The 17,614-nt window shown below is 38.6% G+C and overlaps 1 protein-coding gene across 13 annotated transcripts in view; it reads right to left on the bottom strand.

Annotated features, from left to right (window-relative positions):
* LPP (LIM domain containing preferred translocation partner in lipoma) overlaps window positions 1-17,614 on the bottom strand; it is a 723,640-nt gene that overhangs the window by 121,039 nt on the left and 584,987 nt on the right. For all 13 annotated transcript variants that reach the window (XM_061166808.1, XM_061166817.1, XM_061166813.1 and 10 more), the window contains one exon: window positions 4,542-4,711. In XM_061166808.1, coding sequence (XP_061022791.1) covers window positions 4,542-4,711 — 170 coding nt within the window. The remainder of the gene's footprint in view (window positions 1-4,541; window positions 4,712-17,614) is intronic.

Raw genomic sequence — 17,614 nt, 5'->3', positions numbered from 1 at the left:
TTCATAAACAGACTTGCTGAGACTCTCTGATGCCCTAGGTCTCTAGGTCCAGACTCTTTGGCAATGCTGAGAACACAGCAACTCTTTTATAAATCTGTACTTAGGAGTAAACCTGCCTCATTAAGGGCAGAAGGCCACATAAGTGGGAGACACAGCTGCTGCCTATGCCAACACAAAAATCTTCTTGAGCAAAACATGAACTTCTTCTTCTCATATCTGTCCTCACACTCTTTCTATGACATCTATTTATTTCAGTATTTCCATAGCAACTGCAGCTATGAAATTATCCCAAACTTGAAGGATTTCTGAATTCTATCAAATTAAGCTAAGGGAAAAAGCAACAAATATTATATTATTAATCAGATCAAGCCCTTATATTAGTAAACCACTTCTTCATGATGTACAAAATATTACCCTTATTCACTCCTTCCCTTTGAAGACAGGGAAGAAGTTATTACCTCCCTTTAATAAGTGAGGATACTGGTACTCAGAAATTAAATTACTTCTCTAACATCACACCAGAAGAGCAAGGACTAGAACCATGTATACTTATTTATACTACTTTTCTTCCCTAGGAAGCTTAGTGCTCTTAATTTTAATCTGTTCATTTATATAAACCCACAAGAATAACCAAAACTAAGAGATCTATCATCAAAGTAGAAAAGAATCTCACTGATTTTGCTAATTATAAAAACTCAAATTAAAAACCATTACATAATGTACCTATTAAATTGGTTCAAAACAAATGTGAACAAACCTCTTCAAAAGCGGATAAAGGTTATAGTTTAACATTTGGTCTTGTTATTGCTCCCAGTTCTGAAAATAGGAAAAAAATCTTCTTAAAGAAATCTAGTAAAAGTTCTCCAAATTGCTGTAAACTTGGTAACATAAATCAAAGGATTTTGGTTTAAAAAATAATTCAAAATAAAATAACATAAAACATTTTACTCAGTTATTTATAGGCATGTTATATACAAGACTAAAAGATTGGAAAATACCCAATGTCTTTCTAGTGGCAAATGTTTTTAAAATATACTATGCAAACCTAATTTAAAACTAAACAAACAAAAAGCTAAAAATGGAAATTATTACAATGGAAAGCTATATGCATATTTATATTAAATCAATCAATAGAAAATACAAAAGAAAGCATGTATAAAATTAGTAAAGAGGATTATAGTGCCTTAATGAATCAAACTTGTTTAATTACAGCTATATACATGTAAGAATTAAGGATTTAAGAAATCATTGGAAAATATACATAACCATTGAATCAAACATAAAGCCATAACTGGTGCATTTTTACCTAAATTATGTAAATAATTGATAACTAATTTAGGCAAGAATAAATTAAATTATTTTAGACTGGTCTCCTTCCTGAACTCAGAACATCAAACAGGGTGGTCCTTACACAGGAATAATTATCTAACTAAACCACTATCTTCACTATTCTGACTCCATCAATAACAAACAACAAAAGGCACAGACTGAGGCCCAGCAATAGGCTTTCTCTGTTCTGTACAGGACGTTTTTCAGACATCTCCTTTCCACTAACGGAACAAGAGGCAATTGAATGAATGACATTGCTGGTGCTTCCTGTTCTAAGGGCTTTGGCTCAGAGAGATACACACAGCCCTACGGTTCTCCTTCATACAAAAGCCATCTTCAAAACAAATATTTTGTTTTATCCTCCCAGCTCCCCCACCATCCCACTGAAGAGAACTCTTTACATATTTTAGTGTGGCAGCTTACTGGTCTTATTAAAGTTCAGAAGAAATTAAAATGCTAAAACATCCATCTGAGGGCTTGAGTGCTGTGCTGAACTCTGAAATCAATATCGAACAGGGGTCTTTGAGTAAAGCTTAACTGAATTCTGATAAAAATTAAATTACATTTAGAGTCACCACGGATAGATCTCATTAAAGAAAAATTCTGATTAAAGTTTCTTCAGAGGGAATGAAGTCAAAAAGGATGGTAAGAATTTCCATTATTTGAATTCATTCACTTTTTCCAAGGATGTGATTAAATATCACCCAGTGTTCACTGTTATGAGCATACTATAGTAACAGGCAACCAAGGCTGAAGGAAACACATTCTCAAGAATCAATGAGCTGCTCTGCCTGAAACGGAGAGGGAAACCTTTGTCTACCAGAGTAAAAGCCCGTATTAGCCAGCTTAGACTCTCTTCAGTTTTATTACACACTCAGGAGAGTAAGCAAAGCATTTAAAAATGGGAGAGGGGTGTGTCTGAGATTTCTCAAGCATGATGCATCTCACTGCACATGTTAGGTGCTCACTTTCAAAAGTGCTAAATAGGCCAGAAATTTTATTAAAATTAACTTCAGAGCAATATTCATCCCACTACTGTTCCCTGAGCCAGCCAAGTGTGCTTTACAAGAATCGCCACATTTCACATTCGTTAAGTCTTGGGAAAAATCCTGCAATCATCACCATTATATATGAGAAAACAGGCTTAGAAAGATCAAGTATCTTTCCCGAGGAGACAAAGTTTTAAGTGATGTAACCAGATTCAAACCCATGTTCTTCATACTATGTTATACTGTTTCCCAATATTGTCCATGTGATTCCTAGCTAGGAAGAGATGAAAACTGAAGGAGGCAGCCATGGGAGCATCAGCTAAGTAATGAGAATCAACAGTGCACTCCAAAAAAAGGGTGAAAAACAGACAAAAAAACTAAAAAAAACCCAGTATTCTGTGGTCACTTAGTGTATGGATAAACAGCCATAGGTGTTTCTGGAAGCTCTGCTGACATTGCCACAGAGCCCACTGCAATAAATAATTTCACTGTGGTCCTAGATCATTGTGAATGACAATCCACATCACTTATTTACAGGGGATTTTGTGATTTTCTCTTTCAACAGAGGTTTTTAAGAGTGATATTTTAAACATCCTTATTTCTTAAAGACGTAAATTTTTGTTCACTAGACTTTTTCTGCTATGTAATTGTTCTTTCCAAATCAATGGGACATCACTGTGTTTGTATTTATATTCTGAATAAACTAAAGCCTTATTGTGTCTGCACTGAATATGAGATTAGTGTGAACCACTGAAGTTAATCTCCGCTCTGACACTAATAAAATGACATAAGTCATTTTCTTCCTCTCTGTATTCTCACTTCTAAAGAGACGAGTTAGACAAATGATCTTAAGTTTTTTTTTCCAGCTCCGACATTGTGTGGCACTATAATGATGCTATATGTGACTAAGTTGCCTTTAGGGAGGAAAGTGAGATAAAATTGAACTGGAGAGATGCAAAACAATATCTCATCTTGCAAGATCCTAATCTCAAAAAGATTTCAGATCTGTGCTACAGATTCCAGGGCTGCAATGAGTTAGAGCTGTCAGGTTATGGGAAAATCCCAATGAGACCAGAAACTTCTGAAATAAACTTGAACCTCAGGGCTCCGCCAAGCTGCGTATAGCTTCCAATACCTTGCACCCGAGGTTTCTCTTATGTTGAAATGCTGTGGGGGCTGAGGGCCAAATCATGCCTCTTGTGTGGGTTTGCAAAAAAGCACTACTTTTTCCACTGATAAGCATTCAATAGAGAGATAAAATCATGTAGAAGGATCGCAAGGAAATTTACTTTAGATTAAAAAAGTTTATGTTCATTTACCAAACTGCTCTATCAGAAGACAGCTTAATGTGTAGATTTAAGTAGCCTGGCAAACAGCTAAGATAATGGGACAAAAAGTATTTTATAGTCACTCAACTATGTTATTAAAATATAACTGTGAATTTAAAAAAAGGAAAGAGCACAACTATTTTCCTTTAAGGTACCCTAAAATATCAATAGTTTATCTAATTGAACATTGAAAATTTGCTGGGTGTGACAGGTAAAGGGCTTCCCTGGTGGCTCAGTGTTAAAGAATCCACCTGCTAATGCAGGAGACATGGGTTTGATTCCTGGGTCGGGAAGATCCCCTGGAGAAGGAAATGAGGAAATGGCAACCCGCTCTAGTATTCTTGCCTGGGAAGATCCCATGGACGGAGGAGCCTGGTGGGGCTTCAGTCCATGGGGTCCCAAAAGAGTCAGATACAACTTAGCGGCTAAATAACAATGACAAGTAAGAGAAATTCTGGGTAGAAAGAAGGTGATTCAAGCGACCCAGGAGTTTGAAAGAGTACTTACAATTCCCAAGGCCTTGCAACATGTTTATCTACAAATATGACATCAAATATAGAGTGAGGCTTAATATTAAGAGGTGTGACTCTGTTACTTGGGAAACCTGATACTTCAAGGGGGAACATGTTAGCTTGTACATACATGCTTGTAAGCCCCAGGGCGCTGATCTTCCTGGCAGACCACTAACTGAATGGTAGCCCCAGCCAATGCACCCTTCGATCGCAAATGAACAAGTGACATAGGGATAAAAATTAAGATATGCCAATCTATAAACTAGCACAGTTTGAAATCTAATCAGAAGAAAAGACCTGAGGCTGCATTTGATCTGGAGTGATCGATATTTTGCCATAGAAGTCATTCTAGTAAATTACCCGAGGACCAAATCTGAACTTACGATGTAGCAGGGCTCGCAGTAGGCTTTCTTCTCCACCGCGTAGAAGGGCTGCCCTCGGAGCTTGTTGTTACAGATGATGCAGGTAAAACAATCCACGTGGAAGACCTGATCCATAGCAGTGCATCCTGTCCCTTCCCCAACTACGTTTTCCCCACAGCGAGCACAGCGGCCTGGAAGAAAAAAGGGATTGGCTGTAAGAACATCTTTAGTTCTTCTAAAGAGGACAGCATGGGGGACACGCTACATTTGTCAAGTCAATAGCAGCTACAGGGTCACCACCACCGCCATCATCATCAGGATCACAGGGACTACGGCAGCCACCATGAGGCCAGCGCTGTGGGGATTTTACAATCAGCTGAGAGCTGACTCTCACAGACCAGGTCCCCTGGGAAGTGACCAAGTAGAACTCAGGTCTTCTGATGTGGAGGCCAGTGCTCTGCCTCTGATTTCACACAGAAACGTAAGAGGAACTCGACTCAGGATGGCGGGAGTGGAAAGCACAGAATTCTTTCTCCTTGGAGCTACTATGAGGAGCTACCAGTTAGACTGTGAGCAAACTGGGTCCAAACTCAAACTTCAGCTCCTTCTACAAAAGCCTGGGTTGCAAAGCCTCTGTGAACAGTCCTTAGTGACAGGCAGACAAGAAAAAAAAAAAAGTAGTGTCTTTTTATTTCCAGACAGTACTGATTGTTTTTTCTCATGTTGAGCTGGCATGCTTCCTCACTGTTACCCAATAGTCCCAGTTCTGTCTTTTAAGGCCTCAAGAAATACATCTCATTTCTTACATTTGACACCGTTTAAGATATTACAACTCAGCGTTGCCTCTAAATCTGTTTACAGTTTGAATATCCCTTAATCATGCAACAGTTCCACAGACTGTAGGGTTCTGAGTCCCTTATGGTCTTGATTGTCATTGTCCAGCCCACTGTTCTGTAAATTTTCAGCATTATTACATTGATTCCTGGGGCTCCTGACCACATACAGACATGTGTTTAGCTTGAAAAAAAAGCTGCATTAAGTTTTTAATGAGAACATTAAAATGTAATTTCAAAAAAAAAATTATGTCATTGCAAGGCATTGTGCTGGCTACAGTCTATATCCATAACTGGCTTCATTTTGGGAATCTTAAGCCAGAGGCCACAGTCACATTCATTTTCCCCTTCTTATTCTTTATTTCTATGGAGGCAAAAAGTCTTAACAGGTTATTACAAGTTCACTGGAAATGTCAGCAAGAATCGACAGACTTTTACAAATAAACTTTAGCAAACTTAGTGCTTTTCTAGGTGCTTTATATATATTAACTTATTTCATATTCACAACAACTTATATGGCAAGTACTATTGCTATTCTTATCTTACAGATGAGGGAACTGGGTTACAAAAGTGGTTAACTACCTTCTAGCCCAAGCAGTCTAACTTCAGGGTTGATGGTCCTAACCATTCTGCTGTCTTGCCTCTGCTTAGTTCTGTGCTTCAGGATTGTACCCAGAAGCTGACACTATGGATAAATCTCTTACTAAAGACTGCTTTCAGTGCTCCATCACATTGGATTTAACACCTAAAAGGGAGGGGGGTTAAATATTTCAACTCAGGAGAAAAGAGTCAGAGGTGTTTCTAATTCCTTCTGGTTGCATTGGTCCTGGGAAGTATTTCTTAATATATTTTGTTGCAGAATTTGAATGCCTCTTTAAAGTATAGCCCAAACTATAGAACATTTCCCCACTAAAGAATAGACCCAACTATAGAACATTTTCCTCCTAAAGAATAAGAAATATTAAATGCTGAAAAAAAATGTCAAACTCTTCAGCACTTGATATTTTTTTGAAGTCTTGATATCATATTTTTGACATTTGATATACTTTAATAAACTGTGTGGCTTGATTTACAAATTTATATCCAAGTGTGAACTTGTATCTGTTTTTATTATAAGATGTATAACCTAAGAAAAGTACTTTAAAATTTTAGACTGTCATTCCCTTCAGTAACAAAGCTAGGACTACCATATGGCACCACTGTTGCGATTATTCAGGGAAAAAAAAAAAAAACTCAACTGGTTTACTAGAAAGTTCACTGTACTGTGTTTGAAAAGGATGCTAAAAGTCTTGAGACTTTTATGCCACTATCTGATAATATTTCATTACAAAGAACATACTGGAAATTGTAGGTGAATGGATCACCAATCCATAAAATATAATTTAAAAAATTACATCATAATCACAGCTTTCAAAAATTTTTTCTCGACTGCTTGTGCAAAGTAATCACATTTACTCCAGTGTATATAGCTTCATTTCCAGTATTTATACTGGAATCATGTTCACTAACACATTTTTAATATTTATCTGAACTGATCTTTATGGTATTATCTTTATGACTATTTTTTCCACTTTAAATAACTGATCTAGTCTGGAAAAGTAAACAAATAGTGTAATGAAATAATAATAAGCCTTTTAAAATGTATGTTTAGCAGCAGCAGAAAAAAAAGACTAATAATATGAAAATACTGTGAGCTGAATGGCACTGTCAGTGAACATCAGTTAAACACCACCAATCCACACAAGTTTCATGGTACATATGCAATCATTAAGAATGTGATGATTCATTAAAGGCATATTGGATTCCTGTGAATATTATAATTTTACATTTTATATTCATTAAATGAAAGTCAACAAAATAATTATTTACTACTCTTTCCTTTTCTAGACACCAAACTGGACTTCTTGAGACTCCATCAGGGACTACCAGTGATCTGTAGACCACACTTTGGAAAAAAATTTGTTCTGGCCAAATGTTGTTGACTATTAGTCATGGTGGTCGATGAGGCAGGTAGAGGTAGCAATTATGATTCCAGAGCATGGTTGCCCAAAGTGTCAAATCTGGAATCCAAAGGCCTGAGCTTACATGGTTTATGGAGAGTTTGAGAGCTGCCCATGAGGATCTAGGGGAAAATCTCAATCACTGATTAACGGGAAAGGTCAGAGCAGAGCCCTGAAGGTCAGGATGAAGGTCAGATAAGGTTTGGAATTCTCACTGTATTTAATAGGCATTCCTTAGCTATTCACTTTTTGTCCAGTTCTATAATCTTTATGCTGTAGAAGGAAATGACAACCCACTCCAGTATTCTTGCCTGGAGGATCCCATGGATAGAGGAACCTGGCAGGCTACAGTTCACAGGGTCACAAAGAGTTGGACATGACTGAAGTGACTTAGCACACAGCACAAAATCTGTATGATACCTGGAAAGGAATTAGACCACGTCACTGCCTTCCACATTAATTGTGAGACTATATACATCCTACAATCACATGACAAAATGTGGCGTCATCTGAGAAAGTGCTTTGGAAGAAACACTCCACCCGAGAGGGCTCAGGAAAGGTTTTGTGGAGAAAGAGGCATCTAAGTCCAACCTTAAGGGATGGAATTGTGACAGGTAGGGATGGAAGAGAAAAACATTCTAGTTTTTCCACAAGAGGGGATGAGTGGCTAGGCTTCCTGGATCCAAAACCTCTGCAGTGGCTGGGTGGCAGGACAGCAAGGTTTTGTCGTCGCAGCTCTGAAAGCAGATGGACTGTGTTCACAAGGAACAGTCTTCTCCTTTATATTTTGGAGAATATTCTTCCAGAGTGGGTCAGGCTAATATGCTAGACCCAGACATGACCAGCACGGCTGCTTCCTGTACTTTTCCTATTCTTGGGAGAAATCGGGGACACCAGGCTGGAGGGCAGTCAGTCTGGCACCTTTAAAATCACAGGCACGGAAAAAGAGCAAAGAACAAAAATTAAAAATAGCCCTACGCATCAGCAGGACAGAAAAGGTGCCCGAATGTTCCTTTTTTGCATTAACAAAAATTTACAAGCTATGCCTTTTACGGAGGCATTCACAATGGAAAGAAAGTCACTCTAGCATAGTTCTTGCTCCTAGAGGGGCTGGTGCTACACATCATTAAAAGCATCCCATGATCTTGCTGCCCATCTTAGAGAGAAGTATCTCAGTGCTTTTAAAGGAGAAAAACCAAGGAATGGTTCCAGACTTGGAGGCATCAGAGCATGAAGGAAACATAATTGATTAGGGGCCAATGGGAAGGTAAGGGTCAAGATCAGACCGAAGGCTGGAGAGAGGAGCTTATTGGCAAAGCTCAGCATAGTAACCTAATGGCAGAGGGTTAGACAGTCTGGGGAGAATTTTGTCAGTGAATTGAGATGCCTGAACTAATAAAAACATGTCCCTGTATTTTTATTTGTTGTACATATGGCTTTAAATCGACCATGGAACCAGTTGGTGATTCTTCTCACCGCTCGCCCTTCATCTCCCTTTCCCCAGCAACTATCACAATCTCTGCAAAATCTCTGAAATGCTTCTTTTTCCTCACATGTCTGCTGACCACATTGGGCTTATTATCTTTCATGGGCCATTGCAATGAATTCTTGATTGTTCTGCTCTCTCTGATTTAGTCCCTCTTACAAATGTAAAGAGGGCTTCCCTGGTGGCTAAGCAGCAAAGAATCTGCTTGCCAATCTAAGTTCGATCCCTGGACCAGGAAGATCCCCTGAAGAAGGAAATGGCAACACATTTCAGCATTCTTGCCTGGGAAATCCCATGGATAGGGTAGCCTAGTGGGCTGTAGCCCTTGGGATCACTAAAGAGTCGGACATGACTTAGCAACTAAGCAACAACAGGGAATGGAAAGGCTTTATGGTAGTCTTACCACTTGAGCACAATTGCAAAGACCCTGATGTTGGGAAAGATTGAAGGCAGGAGGAGAAGGGGACGACAGAGGATGAGATGGTTAGATGGCATCACCGACTCAATGGACATGAGTTTGGGTAAACTCCGGGAGTTGGTGATGGACAGGGAGGCCTGGCGTGCTGCGATTCATGGGGTCGCAAAGAGTCGGACACGACTGAGCGACTGAACTGAACTGAACTGAACCACTTGAGCTAAGTCTACAAGTTTAGTTTTTGAAAAAGTCATTTTAGCAATGGCATGGGTACAGAATGATATTACAGGCAAATCTAGTTAAACTAGGGAGGTAAACTAGTGGGATCTGGATTTTCCTTTTTAATGGTTTCAGCTTTCTTTCATGTGAATTTATTTCCTGCCCAATATGAAAGTACAGTTTCATTTTAAAATGATGTACTTGTGACAAGTACAGAATTAATACAGTAGATCACAGACCATCTTCTGCAAACCCTGCTTGTTTCCGAGGTGAGACCAAAAATATCCACAGTACTTTCGAGAGTTGGTGCCATGGCAAAAGAAGTTAACATACTCCCAAACTGAAGCCTTATTCAACATCAAAAGTAAACTAGTGCTGGGACTTCCCTGGCAGTCCAGTGGTTAAGACTCCACTTCTACTTCACGGGGGTAGGTTTTGATCTGGGCCTGGAAACTATTAGTAAGATACTGCATGCTATGTGGCACTCCCAAAAAGAATAAATAAAAAATTAAAAAAGAAAAAAGTAAACTAGTATATTTATGCAGACATGAAGCCAGGTCATATTTGTCTTCATATCATTCTTGCTAACTGACTTAGAAATTTCAGGCATAAGCAAAATTAATATTCCATTTAAAAATATTATAATGAAACTCTATATGCCAATTGTGTGATGTATCAGCTTTTTTACTAAGTACCTTCTAAAATATATTCTGAACAAAGTCCTGTTCCAAAAGTTGAATCAATAAAGTTATACCAGGGTAGTGAAATGATAGCAAGTTATTCCTAGAAAAAAGCTTGCTTCATTTTACCCTCTGTGCACCCACTGGAGTTATCTTCCTAAAGTACAGCTTCTGTTAAGCCTATTCAGAAATTATCTTCCACTGAAGGTACAAAAAGATCATAGAACAAGTTTGTACTCTTCATGTGACAGGTCCATATGCCATTCACTGAAGGTTCTAGGATGATGGCGCCTTCTATCCAGCACAGCTTTTACTTTATGGAGCCATGTAGTACTAATGCATGTAATAATAGACAACCTGTTTTTGTAAACTGCTTAAGTCCTAGGACAGTCCTTGTCCTAGGGCTGCTTAAGTTTTGCAAACTGCTTAAGTCTTAGTCTTAAACTTGCTAGTATGTTGAAATAATCTGGAGAATTAAAAAAAAACAAAAAACAAAAAACATTGATGTCTGGGTCCTAGCTCCAGAGATTCTGATTTCCTTGGTCTGTGTTGGGATGTCTTAGGAATGGACTTTTTAAAAGCTCTTCGGTATATCTGTGTCTCTTTTTCTGTTTTGCATATAGGGTTAGCATTACCATCTTTCTAAATTCCATATATATGTGTTAGTATACTGTAATGGTCTTCATCTTTCTGGCTTACTTCACTCTGTATAATGGGCTCCAGTTTCATCCATCTCATTAGAACTGATTCAAATGAATTCTTTTTAATGGCTGAGTAATATTCCATGGTGTATATGTACCAGGGTGGGATGTTTCGAGAGAACAGCACTGAAACATGTATATTATCTATGGTGAAACAGATCACCAGCCCAGGTTGGGTGCATGAGACAAGTGCTCAGGCCTGGTGCACTGGGAAGACCCAGAGGGATCAGGTAGAGAGGGAGGTGGGAGGGGGGATCGGGATGAGGAATACATGTAAATCCATGGCTGATTCATGTCAATGTATGACAAAAACCACTACAATATTATAAAGTAATTAGCCTCCAACTAATAAAAATAAATGAAAAAAAGAAAAAAAAAAGGAAAAAAAAATAAAATAAGTAAACCCACCTCCCCAAAAAAAATAAAAAATAAAAAATAAAAGCTCTTCAGGTGATTACAATGTTCAGGCATGTCATGCCACTGTTCCAAGGGGTGTATGTTTTTATATTGCTCGTCAGGATAACAGCTGATAGCTATTGCCCAAACACTTCATCTGCATGCAAGACAGTTAGGGGACAGACTGTTAACCATGAGTTGGCTGAAAAAATAAAAGAAATTTCTGTGGCATCATAATATATCTTACTTTTCATGAACAACAGTAATTTCCTTAATGCTGTCTCTTTATGTCTTAGACTGACTGAAGAGTTTTCAGTGGCTTTCCATCCATTGATAACATACATGAAGAGAATCAGCTAAGTTACCATAAAATAATTTGCCAGCATTAAGCCAGAGAAAGCAATTCACATGTATTAAATACAAGCCCGCCTATAGAACAGGCTTCTTTTGTTCTGCAAATAAATTTAACATATGGCACTGCTATATGGCCTTAGAAAATACAAAGAATGTCAACCAATAGCCATTTAAGGTGTGATATCACATTCTGTACATCATAGAGCAAACTGAGATTTACTATTTTTTTTGGACTCTACTTTTAAATAATGTACCAATATTCAGTCTCCTATTGTCAGTGTTATTTAGCTCTGTGAATCCTGAAATCCTTATCATGTATTAAAAGCTGGACTGAGGACACATCTAACTTTGTCACTGCTTGTGTATAAATAATTATATTATACTACTTCATTGTTATTGCTTAAATGGTCCTTGCAGAGACAGCTTGCAGATTCGATGGGCACATGGATGGGAAGGAGAAGCAGAGGGCTGATGGCTATTCTCTCTTTCTCTTCCCTGTTCTCTCTCTCTCTCTTACACACATGTATAGACAACAGGAAAAGGAGCAATGACTGTAATAGTACTAGAACCAGTGGTAAATATATAAAGCTTTTGGAAGGAAACACAATAAAAAGCATTTTAGTACAAAACAAATTAAGCTAAGTAACAAGAAAACAAAATAGGTTCCCCAAATTCATCAGAAAGAATGGTTCAGGAATGGGTGAACCAAGGCCTGGGTAACAAATGTGATGAGATGGAGAACCTGGTGACTTACTGGTAAAAGTCATTACAGGGTCTAACCATGAGGTGATTTGTTTAAAGATACCTATTTGCTTGGGCTTCCCTGAAAGCTCAGCTGGTAAAGAATTCACCTGCAATGCAGGAGACCCCGGTTCGACTCCTGGACTGGGAAGATCCACTGGAGAAGGGATAGGCTACCCACTTCAGCATTCCTGGGCTTCCCTGGTGGTTCAGCTGGTAAAAAAATCTGCCTGTGATGTAGGAGACCTGGGTTTGATCCCTGGGTTCAGAAGATCCCCTGGAGAGGGGAAAGACTACCCACTCCAGTAATCTTGGCAGGAGAATTCCATGGACTGTATAGTCCATGTGGTCACTAAAGTCAGACATGACTGAGCAACTTTCACTTTCACATATTTGCTTAGGTTGGACCCTCAGGTAACGGGGTAAATTGGGAGGGGGAGTCCCACATAGGGCTGCAAAAGCAAGCATGTTTCACTAAAATGAATATACTGCATTGCAAAGAAGCATAAAAAAGACAGAAAATGACTGTATTTTGTCCTCTGGGGCAGACACTGCCTTAAGTATTCTACATGCATTATCTCACTTAGTGCCATCAACCTTTCTTTTTTTTTTTTTTTTTTTTTTTTTTGCCATCAACCTTTCTTTATTCTTATTTTATAGATAAGAAACCAGGGGTTAAGTCACTTGGTCAAGGTTTCAAAGGTGGAAATGAGGTGAGACAGGGATGGGAATCAGATCAGACTTCTAAAGCCCATCTTTTTAATCAGCACATGGTTTTCTAGGAATACACTGCATTATTCAATCATAACTGTGATGTTTTCAGCATTGCTGAGGAGCAGGATCTATTCCCACTCTCGGGGAAAAAGAGCCAGTAGAGCATCACTTTTCCAATCCCTCAAGCCTCAGGAGAACTTAGCGTCAGGATTGGCTACACATGTGGAAATCAGTACAGGTAAGGATCCTTCAGAAAAGAGCCTGAAATATTGAACCCCAAACTCTGGCTTCCACCAGGTACGTTTTTAAAATAATACAGATATCCATACTCCACTTAGACACATTCTGATTCATTTGGTCTGGAGTGGGGACTGAAATCATGATGCTAATGTGCAGAGGGGTTGGGGACCTTTGTCTTAAAGGAAACCACGTGTTCATGTGTTCCACAAAGCTGAGTTTATCCTAGAGTATTCTTAGAAAGCGGTGATGTTTGGGACCAAAGTCCTGGCCCTCAGGAGCTACATCCTAGGAAACTGCAGAGGGAGTGAGTTGGCCACCAGCCAGCCTGGTTCTAACCTTCACTAGACTAATATGCACAGGCACGGTGGGAAGGACAATCACTTTCTGACAACAGCTTCCAGTCTCAGGAGGAGCAGCACAAACATAAGTGAAAACCAGACAACACAACAAAAGCAAAACAAATAAAACACTGCTTTGCAATTTGGGATACAATACATGTTAACCTCTGAACAAAATTAGGTATTCCATGGTATAAAGGCAATCAGAGAGAATTGCAAATCTTGCCTTGTTACTCTCTAGCTATGGGAGCCTAAACAAGTTTCCTAAATTCTCTGAGCCTGAAGTCCCTTGTTTTTAAAATAGGTAGTTGTGTCATCTATCCAGTTATTCTTTCAACCCCTCAACAGATACATTTTCTGAGTTTCTATTGTGTTCTAAGTCCCATGACAGTGGTAACCTTTAGTCAGCCTCTATAAAAAGGAATGCATAAACAACAAGGTCCTACTGTATAGCAGAGAGAACTGTACTCAGCATCCTATGATAAATTATGCTGGGAAAGAATGTAATATATACATAAATATACTGTAAATATGTATGTGTGTGTGTGTGTGTATATGCATGTGTGTGTGTGTGTGTGTATGTGTGTGTGTGTGTGTGTAGAGAGAGAGAGAACTGAATCATTGTTGTACAGCAGAAATTAACACAACATTGTAACTCAACTATACTTCAATTAAACAAATTTTTAAAAAAGGCCATGACAATAACTGCCTTGACTATCTGGTCACCAAGTTCAATGACAGGAACAGCTACAAAGTGCCAAGTACAGACCTTGCTTCTTTCTCCCTCCAACTACAGGAGGCAGAGAACAACTTAAAATGAAGAGGACCAGAGGCAGATGCTCTGAATCCTCCTCTGAAGATAGTGGTCCATGTGGGGGTAAAAGGCAGTTGCATTTGTGAGGCAGTTATAAGATATTTACCAGTATGGTACTAGTATAATTTAGTGCTAGAAATTCAATCCCAAACTTGAAAAAATTTGTGGACCCCAGAATGATGATAATCGTCAAGATTTATTCAGCACTTATTTGCCAAGCACTATTTTAAGGATTTAAATATTTTATCTCAAGTAATACTTCCAACACCCTCATGATATAGGTCCTCCCATTATGTTCATTAGAGTATAAGAGATGGCTGCCTAGGGAGATTAGGCAACTTGTCCAAGGCCACAGAGCTAAGTATTGAATCTGGAACTGAGACCCAATCAGTCTGGACTTAAAACCCACTAAACCCCTCCTCTAGCCTGGCTTTTGGCTTTAGAATTTGAAAATTCTGGCCTGGTAGATGTAAGCTTGCATAAGCCTTACAAAATTCCTAATAGGAATATTAGTATTTATTTTGGCTAAAGCATTATTTCAAGTTAATTTTTACACATAGGCATTTTCATATTCCGATTCTTAATTTTAATCTATTGCTCTATATTTAAAATTCATTTCATGATTGATCTGTTAACAGGAAAAAAAAATCAATGTTTACTAGTTCAGTTAGAAAACTGTGACTGCAATGATGATTTCTGACTTAACGATTAGAATGTGCTCTATGGTATCTACCATGAGAATCTGCATTTCCCTCAGGCTCTACTCAAAGCTAAAAAACCTGTAAGTGTGTCGTGTTACTCTGTAGTTTTAAAGGTGGAAAATCTCCACATGTATTTTTGGTTATTTAAGAGCAAATCTACCAATAAGTGTTCCTGAAGCTGTTGTATTTCAATATCTAACAACAGCCATAATATTCTCTTTGCAATATTATTAAATAACAAGCACTCCTTATATTTATATATGGGTTTATAATTGTAAATGTACTTATTCAGTGCTACCAAAAAGAGCAAAGTGAACCCTATAATTAAGGCTACTTCTTTTAGATTTCCCGTATACGAAGATTGAAAGAAATCCTGCAAGCTCACATAAAACTTCATCATTTCCATGTTCTTATTTGAATCTTGTAATAATAAAGGCCAGAGCAGACAATTATCTTCTTTTAACAAGTTAACCTAGGAATAATGTTGTGCATGACCTGACAGGTAGATAACAGAGCTGGAATTTAACCCCACTTCATCTAACCCCAAGTCCTAGTGATCTTGCTAGCCTACATAACCTGCAAGCTTGGTGATGAGCCTAGAGATGGGTGATATTTTCACCTGATACTATGTCCCAGGGAAGCCAAGCAGTCTTACTTGGGGGTTTTGAATTTTCTACTTAGTGCTGAAATGCTCATTATACATTGTTAAAGGATTTTAAAAATCCTAAAACGTAATAGTATGTGAAAACTTAGAAACCATTCAGTCCAACCTCATTTACAGATGAAAAAGCAAAGGCTCAGACAGAGGGAGTGCCTTGATTAAGATCCTACAGCAAATCAACAGCAAAGGTGAGACCTGAATCCAGGCCTTCAGGCTCTCAGCATAGGGCACTTGTTTATTGTTGTTCAGTCGCTAAATCCTGTCCATTCTTTGTGACCCCGTGGACTGTAGCCCTCTAGGCTCCACTGTCCATGGGAATTCTCCAGGCAAGAATACTGGACTGGGTAACCATTTCCTTCTCCAGGAGATCTTCCTGACCCAGGAACTGAACCTGAGTCTCCTGCATTGGCAGGTGGATTCTTTACCGCTGAGCTATCAGGGAACGTACACTTATATTGCATGAAATTATTTCCCAGTGGCTGCATCAAATATTAGCTTCTTTCCACTAGTAGGTGCTGTGGCCTGAGCATAAGGTAAAGTTTCATTGTAAATAAAATATGGTGTCCACAAGGATGATTCCAGAACAAGGGTAATGCCATTACCCTCTGAACTAGCACAACCATTACACTTATGTCTGAAACACCTGTTACACTTTGGATTTCTATATCTGAATGCTCTGAAAATGGTAAAAAAAAAAAAGCAGCAGCAGGATATGGGGTGCTGGGTTCTGCAGAGGTACCATTTGATAAAAGGTCAGTTTCTGGTTCCTGTTTAAACAAAGCTGGTCTGAATCCATCTGTCCACTGGAGTTAATGTATTCAATATTCACTTGATTGGCTCCCACTTTTATTTTATTTGTTAATATTAGGCCAAAAACCATTTGAGTGAAATAAGTGGCAGGTTTGCGGTCAGAAGAACTGAGTTCTAGTCCTGGTTCTACTATATATCTGTGACTTTGAGCAAGCAACTCAGTGACTCAAAGTGTTACTGGGAGTAACACTCTATCATTGTAAAAGAAATTTTGTTATAAATATTAATGCAAATCACATGCACAATATAGCATAAAATATTTATATATCTGGGGCTTGTATCTGGGGATCATATTTTGAGGAATTCCTATGCAAAACTACAAGATGGAATGCAGTACTGGATGTGAGTAGATAGATTTTGAGGAGCTAAGCTTCTTGGAAATGCTGGCTGTGCCATTTATCTTCCCAGTGGAGCTGGCATAGGGATGCCATGAATATCTGACACATGATGCTACATCAGAGCTCAGAGGGAGACCAAGACACTAAGTCTTAGATCTTTACGCCATTTTTGCCCTTGTGTGTCTGTAAAATCCTCGTTGCGAAACTGCAGTAGGCTTGGATTCCATCTCTAGCACTTGCATAGCAACACTGAGCTCTCTGGGCACTGAAGTGACGTGTATGCATACCCACAGTATGTGAAAACACGCAAGATTGAAAGTGATTAGTGCATTACTCTTAGGTAATACTTCCACCGAGATTACGCTCCTGGAAATATTCCTCTGTCTTAAAAAACTTGCACAATTGTCTGCTATCACTTGTCCAAAATGTTTGGGATAAAAAGGGTGTCAAAATTAAGGAAACACACTTCTCAACTTTCTTTGTTAACATCTGAATAAAACATGAGAAGGTTCCTACTTTACCCCTCTCCTCTTTCATTCAGAGAACAAGTCCCTTCACAACCTCGCTTTGTGTGAGAGAGGAAATAGTCACCTTTCTTTGCCACCTTCAAAATGGTACAATCATTGGGTTTAAAGGTAGAAAAGCTTAAATTC

The sequence above is a fragment of the Dama dama genome, chromosome 19 (assembly GCF_033118175.1).
Source record: "Dama dama isolate Ldn47 chromosome 19, ASM3311817v1, whole genome shotgun sequence".
NCBI lineage: Eukaryota > Metazoa > Chordata > Mammalia > Artiodactyla > Cervidae > Dama > Dama dama.
The sequence above is the reverse complement of the archived record's forward strand: the minus strand, read 5'-3'. Positions and strand labels throughout refer to the sequence as shown.